Source organism: Zootoca vivipara, chromosome 6, assembly GCF_963506605.1.
Source record: "Zootoca vivipara chromosome 6, rZooViv1.1, whole genome shotgun sequence".
Taxonomy (NCBI): Eukaryota; Metazoa; Chordata; class Lepidosauria; order Squamata; family Lacertidae; genus Zootoca; species Zootoca vivipara.
In genome coordinates, this window is record NC_083281.1 from 8,795,396 (window position 1) to 8,808,034 (window position 12,639).

Sequence of the window (12,639 nt, forward strand, 5' to 3'; positions counted from 1 at the left end):
ATGGGAGTTGTAGTCCCAAAACATCTGGAGGGCTGAGTTTGCCTATGCCTGGCTTTGGGGCTCTATAGAGAAAAGTTTATCTACACCTCTTTGGGGGGGGGGAGAGAGAATGACTGCCTATCAGTCATGTTTATCCTAAGCCACATCGTGCCTGTCCTCAAACCTAATTTTCTTCTGCATCTTACATATTTTTTCTCCTGCTCACGATACATTGGGGCACCAGCAGCTGCAAGTCATGATTTTGTTTTAAACTAGTGCATGTGCACACACATGTTTTTGAAGACACTTGGCAGTGGGCATTGGAACCCCAGCTGCAGGTACCTCAAGCCAGGAGACAATCCATTCATGGGGTTGGCTGGTTTCATAATTTTAGTTAACATCAGTGTAGGGTGCAATGGGATGCCATAGATTTTTAAAAGAGGAAATAATATTTGCTTCACCAGCAAATACCAGCTAAGGATGGGGCATTTTGGCAAGTAGTAGCATGAAACTGCAAAAAAAAAGTTACGTTTGTGTAATACGAGCCTTACTTTGGTGTTTTGAGGTTGGTCTGCTGGTGCAGTGTTCAGAATCTTGACTAGCAGCTTATTTCATTGCAACTGGAGAGCATCTGCATATACTCTTACCACATCAAGCTTGCCTAAAGTTGCCTCTCAATTTTACACATGGGGAAGAGGTGTGAGAAGAGATCAAGGTTTGTGAGGTTTGGCCCAAAGGCCACTCAGAGACTCCATAGCAGAGCTGGGATTTCTGCTCTGCTTTTGAAGACCAAGGGCGACACTTTGTGCACTTACTACACTGGCCTTCTTTCCAAGCCTGACAGTGGTTTTTAAAGGGGTTAAGATTCTGATCCGTGTCCTGATAGAAGGCCTTTTGCTGCCTAAGGACCCTTCTGGATAGAGAGAGCTTAGCCACTATCACCCATGACCTGGTAGCTTTGCGTTGGGTTATTATTATGCACTCTATGTGGGTGGGGCTGTCTTTGAAGATAGTTCAGAAACTGAAGCTGGTTGAGATCACTGCAACTAGGTTGCTAAATGGCACCAAGCGAAGATCTTGCTGAAGCTGAAACAACCCCATTGGCTCACAGTGAGTTTCTGAGCTTAGTTCAAAGTGTTATTAGTCTTAATCTTTAAAGCTGCACCAGTGTGTGGCCACCTAGCTGTTGTTGGACTCCAGGCTAATGGTCAGAGGTGATGGGAATTTGAATCTAACCATTTTTGGAGTGTCGCCAGTAGCAAGCAAGTGAGAGAGACTTTTCTGTGATGGCTCCTTGCATTTGGAATGGCGCCACCATGATGTCTGTCTTAAGGCCTCATTGCTATCATATACTGGTACATGCCAGGCAACAACATTTCCCCCAGGCTTCAAAGAACTGCTTTTCTTTGTATTTGAATGGACTGTTGTCGCTCTATTTTGTTGCTTTTAATTTGCTCTATTCACATGCTTTATATTAATATGTTTGTATCGGTGATAATAATTCTGATAATTGTAACTCTTTTTTCTTATTACTTGGTTAGGCACCCTGGGACTAACTTTTTGTTGTTGTTGACAGTGTGGGATATGAATTATATAAATAAGTAGGAAATGACCCAGTAAAATTTAATAATACCCCTATTAGTGTGTTTAGCCTCCCCCAGTAGGTATTGTAACATCCTCCTGAAGATCACACCTCTTGACCTGTATTGCTGTGCTAATGCAGAACAAAGATCCTTGCAGCACTTTCTGTGAGAGTGGCTGGTCAAGTGTTCCAGGGAAGCTCACAAGCAGGGTGGTGACAGGTGGATGTCTCTTATGGTTTGTCCCCAGCATCTGATAATGGTGGATATCTTGTCTTTTTAAACATGGACGTTCTGTTCTAGCTACCATGGTTAATAGCTGTTTAATCTCTCTGTGAATTATTGCTTGTGTTCCTTACCCTGCCTTTCAGGTAGCTTGCAACAAAACAAAACAAAAGCATGCCCTGAAAGCTACGTAGGCTAGTGGCCATCATAACATCCTGGACCAGTGAATCCAAGAAGTTGATGAAGTCTGCCCAGAGCCTGCTGCCCGTGAACTGTCATTCATTTTATTTTCCAGAAGTCAATTAGTTGCTGCTGTTGGGTCTTTGATGCCCTGTAACTGGAAGCAAACAGTGAACCTTGGAATGCTTGATATTTTCTTTCCCCCTCACTTTCCTCTTAACTCACGAGCTGGTGGGCTGGTCCTGGGAGAGCTGGCTTATGAATATTCTACTCTTTGATCTGACACTCTCCTGGGATGCTTGGTGACAGCCACGCTGTTCCTTGGCTCTTCAGCATGGCAGCCTGGGCACCAAATGAGAGAGGAAAATGGTGAGAGATGCAAAGATGCTTGATTAGATCCCAGAGTCCCTGAACACTGTAGCTGTACTTTTGTGTGTTTTCATCTGTCATTTTTTGATGTGACAAGCGTACAGCCGCCTTAGTTACGGAGGCTGCTTCTGATGACCTTGTCATTCTGAAGCATTTCTGGGGGTGAAGAACCAGGACAAATTTCACCCAAATTTTTTTCTTTGGGGGGGTGGGGCAGGAGGGAGGTAGAAGGAGGGGGGGAGAAGTGGAGTATTATGCAGTTATACCATGTGTTTGGGTTGTAAACTCCAGGATCTGGTTTGGGGGGCATTTCTGGTATGGCCCAAATAAATCCCTCACAAGGTAGACTTCGATGCTGTTGATTTAGCATTGCACATCTGGAAACTTGCTACTCATTTTCCAAGGAACTTGATGAAGGAGCGATCCTCAAGAGAGTGGCTCACATACTCCTTTGTGATGCACTCCCTGCAGTGCTGCCAGCAGGCCTTACTCTCCAGTAGTTTCTGCCTCCCCCCACTTACTCCTGCAACCCAGATGGGAGGGAATCTGGGATGCACTAGTGAAGTACTTTTAAAATAGTTCTGAGCCTGTGCTCCAGCACTCCTAAGTTCAACCTGCACCTTTGTGGCTTACTTGAGTGCAGTCTGCACTGTATCTGATGGTTTCCCAGACCTCAGAAGAGCATGCTGGTCACTTACAACTCCAGTCCTAAGCTCCCAGTAGCCTGAATGCCAAGCATCTGGGCATGTGGGGATCCTAAAACCCTGAGGCTTGCAAACCTCCACACTTCAACAGGCAAATTAAGAAACTTTATTAGGACTAAAGATAGGGGGAAAGCAGGCAGAAAGTCCAAAGAGAATACAAAATAAACCTGGACACTGGCTCTAAAACTGAACTAATCCTAATATAAAAAAATTCCTTCAGTAGCACCTTAAAGACCAACTAAGTTTTTATTTTGGTGTGAGCTTTCGTGTGCATGCACACTTCATCAGATATATTCACTACACTAATTGTTTAAGTTCACTCACAAAGAATCAGCAAAGCCTGGCAGCTTCATAGAAAATCCTGGCTTAGAATCCTGGTGCTGGAAAGGGAACTGGAAAACTTTATGTTGGGAGGAGAACAAGCATTTTTTAAAAGTCTCACTCCTTTTTTTGGGGGGGGTTTAAGTATTGGCTCTTTCTGGTCCCATTCCTCAGCTACCTGTTTTGCATATGAAGAGGACTGGCAGGAGATACCTGATAGCCTCAACAAAAGAAAAAAAATTCCTTCCAGTAGCACCTTAGAGACCAACTAAGTTTGTCAGTGGTATGAGCTTTCGTGTGCATGCACACTTCTTCAGATACCATAGGCTCACTTAGTGAAATGGTGGGCAGATCAGGGCCCTTCTTCATACTTGCCGTGCTCAGAATGGGAGATCTACCATGCAGGCCACATAGACCTCTGGACGGACAGGAGTCAGAGGCAGTTGCTTGCTGCTTGCAGAATATTAGATCCTGCTCTGGACCCAGGCCTGTTGGAGTGTCATAGTTGGAGAAGGAGGTGCTTACAGAAGGGGTGTTCTAGGTGGGATTCATGTGGCAGTGGACTTAACCTAGGTGCAGAACCAGAAAAGCAGCTTGGCAGCTCCTAGTTTTATCTCTGGAGTGGAAATCAAGAGGTTCTGCTTCCTACATTGCATGGTGGCTTGATTGATGAAGATAAGTGGTTGCTCTAGGCATAGGGAAACAGCATGGTTAGAACCACAAGGTCAGAGGTAGTGTTGGGCCGCTCAGGTGGGCTACAAGACATAATTTAAACAGGCATCTTACAGTTGGAGCACTACAACAAGTGACTGATGCAGAGAGTTACTGAGAATGGGTGGTTGACTGCATTCACCATCTGATTGCCTATCCAGCTTTGAACCTTCCTGTTGCCTCCTTCCTACTTCCTAAGCTTCCAATGTCTCCTACCCCACCCATTGCCCCTCTCTGTGCTCTCTTGGCACATCACCTTGCTAATATTGCACCCCTTTGTCCACGTCTGCATGGCTTCCCACCTGCAAGGGGTGAAAGGGGCTTAGCCCTTTGTTACAGAAAGCTCTCCAGAATCAAATGGGCCTATCTTCAGAAGCCTCATTTTCTTTTATTGGTTCCTGATTTTAAAGTAGAAATCACCTTGCTCGCTAATTTAGCTATTTGGAAGTCCTGCATTATCCTCAGGTGGATTATAGTGGAAAAGAGCCTCAGAGTCCATCAACTGTGCTACACAGACCTCTGGGGATCAGGGTTTCCAATTTTTTTTTTATTTTTATCTTTCTATTGGCTGCTTAATCCCAGCAATAGCCTGGGATTCTTGGGGGGATCTAGGGTTCTGTCGGTATTTGAGAGAACCTTTCAAGCCTTCTTTGTGTCCCAATTTGTTCTAATTTTCTCTCTTAAAAAGGAATGGCATTGTTAAAAAAAAACCTTTTTGAGAACAAGCACCTTTCTTTCCAGAGAAAGGGTAATGGGGAGCATATGTGTTGGATCACTGGGCTTGAAACGCCAGCGCATTGATTGCTACAATTAGAGATCTTTGGGGGGGTGTACATTGAAAATTGATTGGCAAGAGGCTGCGGTATGACTGGCCTGGCCATTGTGTGCTAGAAACCGAGGAAATTCCAGAAGAGGGGTGGCGTTAGGCTGTTGCAGTGAAAAGGCCAGTCAAAACATGTTAAAACCAGTAGTTTCCAAACCACATCCAGGAACTCAGCCCCAGGCAGGATTAGAGGAATTATATAGTGCAGCAACATCTGGAGGGCCACTGGTTTCTCATCCCTGACCTAGAGGATTCTGAATCTGAATTTTGTACAGGTGCAGATCCAATAGGTGTATCTGTACCACTCAGCAAGCATTGTTAATGGATTAGCTTGTATTTTACTTTTCTCCCTCACAATAGTTTATTTTCTAGATCACACTCCCAATTCCACAGGAATTGAATCTATAGCCTGAAACCTTGAAACTCGGAGGGAAAATGGGTTTGGGGGGTAGGAGGAGCAAGAAAATTTGTGAGGGGCAGGGTTGTACTTTCTTGTATATTTATAAAATTGTAAAAGTATAACTGTTTCTGTTGTAGTAACACATACGTATTTGTAATTAGAGGTGTTGGCCACAGCCTAAGTTACCCAAGTGTATCAGTTAGGAGAGAATAAACAAAATTGAAAACAGAAAACATCAATATTGCAGTAAATAACAGTAAGACTTTAGAAACATGTATCAGTCAGGAAAAAAAACCCTAAATAAATTCATACTTTTAGAGAAAAGGCTCAGGAAATAAACATCCCTATAATGGCAATAAATTTGGATTTTGTTCTTATATAATACTATTGAAATTTTCAATGTTGTTTTCATAATCAGACAGAGCAAGTATCTTCGTAACTGGAAACTGATTTATGTTCTGCTTCATCCCAGTAAACAATGTTTCGTAGCACAACTCTAGTTTATATGTTTTAGCAATCCATCACTCTTTATTCTGAACTTTGAACTTCATGAATTTCGGAAAACACAAATGTGAGTGTTGAGGTTCAGTTCAAAGATGAAGCCAGTGCAATCCACTTGTTAAGAAGCAGCCCATGGTATATAGTCCTTCTGAAATTTAGCAGTGGAGGTTCAGTAGAAAGCATAACAGAAGCTGGTGATTCCAGCCTCTTCTGCCAGGTATAATCTTGTTTGTTTGTTTTTAACATGAGGAAGCATTAAATCATGGGGTTCCCCCCTCCCCACTCACATTCTGTGGTGGGAGCTCTTAACATTCCCCCCCTTTTAATGTAGAGTTTGGTTCTTAGTAATCAGAGGCGTCTTTCCCATAGGGGCTACCGTGTTTCTCAGAAAATAAGACGTAGCCATAAAATAAGCCGTAGCAGGCTTTTTAAGCATTCAATGAATATAAGCCATACCCCGAAAATAAGACATACCTGGTAGTGATAGGCGCAGCAGCAACGCCGACCACGACAGGAAGAGAAGGAGGAGGCCTGCTGGGTTGGTGCCCGGAACTGGCTCTGCTGCTGCAGCGCTGACAAAGCACCCAGCAGTGCCGTGCGGAGCCCCTAGCCAGCGGAACCCAGCAGCAGCAACGCCGGCCGTGGCAGGAGGAGGAGGAGGCCTGCAGGAGAGGAGCAGGAGTGGCTGCTTCTGGAGCAGCCTTGCAAAAGGGGGGGGGGTAGGCCTCGGCCTCCCCAAGGGAGGATTGCATAAGAAAATTAAGACACTCCCCGAAAATAAATATAAGACGGAGAAACATGGTAGTGGCTCATTGCGCCAGGGCACCGGCCTCTCAGGGGCACCCCAGCATTGACAAGGTGCAACGAGCCACTAAGCCCTATGGCTCCTCTGCCACTGCCGCCTCCTCTCCCTTGGCCATGGGAATCCCCTCAGACTGCCCGCCGATTCGCTGTCGCCTGAGGGAACAGCGGTGGCGGGAGCGGCTCTCAAGGGGCCTCCACGTCACCAGTGCCAGCGGAGGAGGGGGCGGTGCCCTGGAGCCTCACAAGTGAGTGTGGGGTTCCGGCAGTCTGGCCAGCTCTGGAGCCTCACAAGTGAGCGCCAGGTTCTGGCGGTCTGGCCAGCCGCGCCACGGCCACCACAATCTGCGGCGTCTTCTGTGGGCAGCGGCTCCCGGTGCTGCAAGGTGGTCCGCAAGTTGGGCCCCGAGCTCTAAATTTTGGGAAAGGGAGGGGGTGCCGGAGGGATCTGTGCCACGGCGCTGGATGTGCTTAAGACGGCCCTGTTAATAATCACAGCATTTTCCCACCAGGCAACCTGCCTTTGCTAAAGTGTCGCAGCAAGGATACAAACACAACTGCTTCAGTGTTTATTTTGTAGTCAGGGAAAGGGAAATGTTACTTTTTTGTAGTGAGAGAACAACCCGTATTCCTTATTCAGATCATCAGGTCAGGTGTCAGTTTTGTTAATGAAGTTCAAGTGAAGGTGTTAACAGTGGCAAATCAAAAAGCGGAGACATAAGCTTGGCTTAGGGTCCTGGTGCAGTGAAGGAAAAAGAAAATAGTCCCCCAGTCCCTTTATATCTGTCAGCAGCGCTCTGATTTGCTGCTGCACCAGGCTGCTCACTGCTCCAGAAAGGATTACACAGCTGTGCTGGAGCCAGAATGCAGGGCGGGGGTGTGCACGTCTTTTTGGCAAGAGGCTTTTGTGGGAGCAATGCGGCACAGTGGCTGAGAAAATATCGCCGCCTGGGCAGAAAGAGGCCCCTGAGGACCCAGCCCGGGTGTAAATTATTCATGTGCACCAGTGTGAAAGCAATAAAATAATATTAAAATTGAAATATAAACATACATCATGGTAGATTTGTGCATGTAAAGAGGTGGGCGAGGGAGAAGAAAATGTGCCTGCTGTTGAGCTGAGGCATTGCAGAGAGGCTGGGGGAGGGAGAACCAGAGAGAGACTTTGTGGCCAAGTGACAGTAAAGCAGTTCTGGTTGTTGCTCTCTGAGGACTCCCCGTTCCCCCTTTTCTCCTGGAGCCTTCATTGGGCGTGCCTACATTAATAACACCAGTTGCAGCAAGAGAAATCTACACAGGGATTAAGTACTCCTAGAGGGATCCTTCCCTTTGGGAGTGACAGAAACATTTTGTATCCAGGAGGTAGCCCCCCTTCCTTCTCTCAAGCAGAATCATGTTAGTGAAACATGAGAGCGTATCTTCAGTTTCTCAGGGGTGTGTTGTGTTGCTGTTTCTAGGCAAATTTGATATGCCACCAAGATTTGCTTACGATTTAACTATGTTAAACTTTTGTAGCAAATGTCTTTAAAATGCCACCAGAGTCTGCTGTTGGCAAAGCTACCCCTTTGGAATAGCAACTTGAAGCTTGTTTCCCAGTCTGGCTGCATGCTAGGTCCACTAATGCTCAGATGGATGTCAGAATTTGTCTGTTGAGGACTGAAGATACGAGGTGAATAAGGAAATAAAGGACAGGACAGAATTGCTATTTGCATGATGGAGAGCTGCCCTGTAGAAAACCAGACATTGTTTTCACTGACCTGGGGCTCTACCGCTGAGCTATGACCTCTTTCTCCAAGAAAAGGAGCTCTTTGCTCATGCCTTTAGAGGCACAATAAGGGACAGAATTCTGCCTGAGCCTCTGTTGTTCCAACCTTACAATTTCTATGACAGCAGTGTCTTACACTGAACGTAACAGACCTCTAGAGAAAGAACTCTATGAACTGAAAACAGAGTCATTGTATGTACCCTTGTTAACTATGAAAATCCTTTAATAAAAACTGAGGAGGAAACTGTTCAATGTCCCCTTGCCTGTGCCTGGATTCAGGCCTTACTCAATTCAAAATATGATGCCTGTTCAATATTATTTGCCAACCAACATTTTGAATGGATCAAGGGCAACTTTGGCTCCATTGGCTGTCTTATTCTTGTATTAATCAAACCACAGGCAAAGGGTTCTTAACCACTTCTTTCATTGATGCTTGGAAATGACCTCTATTTTTATAGTCTGGGGAAAGGAAATGTTACTTTTTTGTAGTGAGAGAACCTATGGTGACTAATAAGCTTCTCCAAGAGACCTGACAGGGAAACTTTTATAGAAGTATTCTTTTCACTCTCCGCACACCCCACACCCTAGTTGTAAGCTATTGAAAAGTGCGGACTCAGTTGCACAGCTGCATTACCTGTCTTCTCTATGCAATGCAGGGGCCAACTTTGGCCTGTGCTATCTCTTTGCAGATAGTTCCCACTGTGATTCATATGAGTCAGGCAGGGCAATAGTGGGTTTGTTGATGCAGCTGTGTTTGTTGACCCAGGTGGCGCTGTGGGTTAAACCACAGAGTCTAGGGCTTGCTGATCAGAAGGTCGGCGGTTCGAATCCCTGCAATGGGGTGAGCTCCCGTTGCTTGGTGCCAGCTCCTGCCCACCTAGCAGTTCGAAAGCACGTCAAAGTGCAAGTAGATAAATAGGGACCGCTCCGGCGGGAAGGTAAACAGCGTTTCCGTGCGCTGCTCTGGTTCACCAGAAGCAGCTCTGTCATGCTGGCCACATGACCCGGAAACTGTCTGCGGACAAACGCTGGCTCCCTCAGCCTATAGAGCGAGATGAGCGCCGCAACCCCAGAGTCGGACACGACTGGAGCTGAGGGTCAGGGGCCCCTTTACCGTTTACCTATCTCTCTGCAGATAGTTCCCACTGTGATTCATATGAGTCAGGCAGGGCAATAGTGGGTTTGTTGATGCAGCTTTATGAGTGCCTTGCCCCCCCTTCCCTCCCTGGGAACACACTCAGGTGCCTTTTTTTAATTACTTAAGGGTGGGGGTGGGGCTATTGGAAAGCTGTTCAATACAAATCCCTTAAGCTACTATTGATGGAGGCTCTGGGGAGAGCTTCAGCTCAGCCAGGAACCTGAAACACGGGCACCATCTGCGGTCTGCAGCTCCGTAGCCAAATTACATTCTGGGATCTTTCTTTCTGTCCTCTGCTATTTTTCATTAAGCGAATTGGGTTTGCTGGAAATCGCCCGTCCATAAATATTCTCTCCCTGTTTGGCGCGGGTGAGTTATTATTGCTCACGAGTTCGGTGCTTGTTTTTCACTGCAGAGCAGAAGGTGGTGCCCTGAACTCTCTCTCTGAAATGAGAAAATGGGAGGAGGGGACAATCCTCCAGCAAAGGAGCGGGAGCCTTGCAAGGGAGAGCCTTCCCCATCTCCTCTCCTGCCTGCTTCAATTTCAGGGCCATAAATATTTTCAAAAAAGAGCCAAGACAGCCACCTGCTCATTGGTTGGTTAACTTTAAATCTGTATGTGCAAATATGTATCCCACCCCATTGCCTCTTAGGCCTCTCTGGCCTACAGCCACTGCCTCCAAATCTGTCTTGCCTGGGCATTCATTTCTCATCAATGGCCCACATCCCCTCCTGTCTTGGGACGGTGAGTTTGCTCCTCATCCACACTGCCATCTTAGTCCCTTGTATTTGCCATCCATTTTGCCACCCTTATTTCCTACATGCCGCCTCCTGGACCCAAGTGTAGGCAAGGTTTTTCACTTTCTACTTAGGGACTATATTCCATGCCATTGTCTTCAGCTTTAGCAGGCAGTGTTTGTGCATATTCCATGTCCTCGCAGCAGTTCATTAAGAACAAGAGGGGCTTGGAGATGTTGATGGATGGCAGCCAGTGTTAGAAACTGAGATATGAAAGCTAGGAGTGAAACAGCTGCTTAAACATGGGTGCAACAATGGAATGTCTAGGCGTGCTTTTTTATAACTAGAATACAAAGCTGAAAATGAACGAACTGCAGCTAAAATATTATGTTCATTTTTTACATGGTCTAGCCCACCCCCTAATATTCTTAAGAAGGTCTCTTCTCCAGTCTTCAGAGAGTAGCTGGAAGTGGGGAGGCAGAAAAAGGTCCTCCTTTCCTTCCACTCTGCAGTTTTAATCTGAAATCTTAGGCCCAGAGCTCAGAAACTGCTTGCGCTAATGAAGTTTCTCATCGCAAAATACGCCTAGAACAATGGGAGTTTTGAACACTGGTGGTAGCCAGTTTGGGGTTTGTGGACTGTAATGCAATTCTGTTGGTACATCACCACCACCACTCTTCCTTGTAACACTAAACTAATGGGTGTCTGGACTTTGTTTTTCAGTGCACGTGCCGGAAAGACATGGTGAAAATCTCTATGGATGTTTTTGTACGGGTCCTCCAACCTGATCGATACGACTTATGGAAGCAAGGGAAAGACATCACTGTCTTGGACCACATGAAACCTACAGCTCTAACCAGCCCAGAGCTAGAAGCCTGGAAGCAGACGAAGAATGCCCTGAAAGCAAAGATGCTACGCAAGTAAGAGGGTCCTTTTGTGCCCACTTCTTCTCTGCTTGCTTAGAATGTCCAAAGTTGTCCTGGAGAGGCCATAGGATGTCACTGCTGAACTGTCAGAAAAGAAAAATAGCATCTGCTTCCAGTTTGGAGAGGAGGTCAAAGCAGTGGCATAGCTAGCTGCTTGGGTGCCCGGTGCGGCGTGTGCATCCTGCAGCCGGAGGCGGGGTGAACTGCCCATGGGGGCAGGGCAAGCCAAGGCAGGGCACTCTGCGTGGAGCCTCTCTGCAGCCTCCCTCTCAGCTGTAGGGCGGCTGAGGCAGTGGGCATACGCAAGCCCCACGCTGCTCGAAAAAGCAGCGCAGAGCTTGCAGGCAGTCTGCCCCCCACCTCCCCCTCAGGAGAGGCGCGTGGCTCAGGCACGCTGCAGGCCCCGCTGTGTGACTCCCAATGCCCCCTGCCTCACCTAGCTACCAGTGGCGTAGGAAGGGGGCTGCGGTGGGTGCAGGAGTTGTCGTGAGCACATTTTTTAAAAAAAACAACACATATTTTTGCTATTTTGTCACACCCCCCCTCAGTGATGACACCCGGGGCGGCCTGCACCCACTGCACTCCCCTTCCTATACCACTGGGCCAAAGGAGGAATATTGTGACACGACCTTACTAAACATGATCCTCTCTTGTGGGGAAGAGTTTTGTCCAATGGAGTCGTATAGATACAGTGATATGACATACCCCCTCTACCCCCCCCCCCGCTCAGTAAACCCAATATCTGCAAGAGCACCTGATATTATTTGCTTTTATTCTTTTGATTCATAGAATCTTAGAGTTGAAAGGGACCCCAAGGGGTCATCTAGTCCAGTGCTCCCCAACCTTTTTATTGCCGCGGACCAGTCAACGTTTGATAATTTTACTGCAGCCCACTGAGGGGGGAGCATTGATTGTTTTGCGGCCTGCTGAGGGGGGGGACATTGATTGTTTATATTTTATTTAGATTGTTTTGATTTAATAATTTTAATTTAATTTTATGGTATTTAATGTTCCTTGGGCGGCCCGGTACCAATTGATCCACGGACCTGTCCCAGTCCGTGGCCCGGGGGTTGAGGACCACTGATCTAGTCCAACCCCCTGCAATGCAGGAATCTTAGCTAAAGAATCCATGACAGATGGCCACCCAACCTCTGTTTAAAAACCACCACCTCTCGTGAGAGTCTGTTCCATTGTCAAACAGCTCTTTCTGTCAGAAAGTTCTTTTCTAAATGTTTAGTTGGAATCTCCTTTCTTGCAACTTGAAGCCATTGGAATGCTGCCTTCAAAGCTCTCCCTCCCATGTCCTTATGACTTTCAACTGTGGTAGCTTTTTTTGTGTCATAGAAAACACCCAACATGTTTTGCAGTCTTTTGTGCCAGTCTTTAAAATACCTACAATGACGGGCCTTTATATAAAATGGCTGCCTAATTCAACTTTTTTCTGAATCAGATAGCATTTTTTGTGCATTTCTGCTGTCTGG

The 12,639-nt window shown here is 46.5% G+C and overlaps 1 protein-coding gene across 5 annotated transcripts in view; it reads left to right on the forward strand.

The window, feature by feature from the left end:
- KDM4B (lysine demethylase 4B) overlaps nt 1-12,639 on the forward strand; it is a 203,598-nt gene that overhangs the window by 125,368 nt on the left and 65,591 nt on the right. For all 5 annotated transcript variants that reach the window (XR_004692781.2, XM_035119108.2, XM_035119112.2 and 2 more), the window contains exon 9: nt 10,956-11,152. Coding sequence is in view for 4 of the 5 variants with exons in the window: in XM_035119108.2 (XP_034974999.2) it covers nt 10,956-11,152 (197 nt within the window). In the remaining variant the exon portion in view is untranslated. The remainder of the gene's footprint in view (nt 1-10,955; nt 11,153-12,639) is intronic.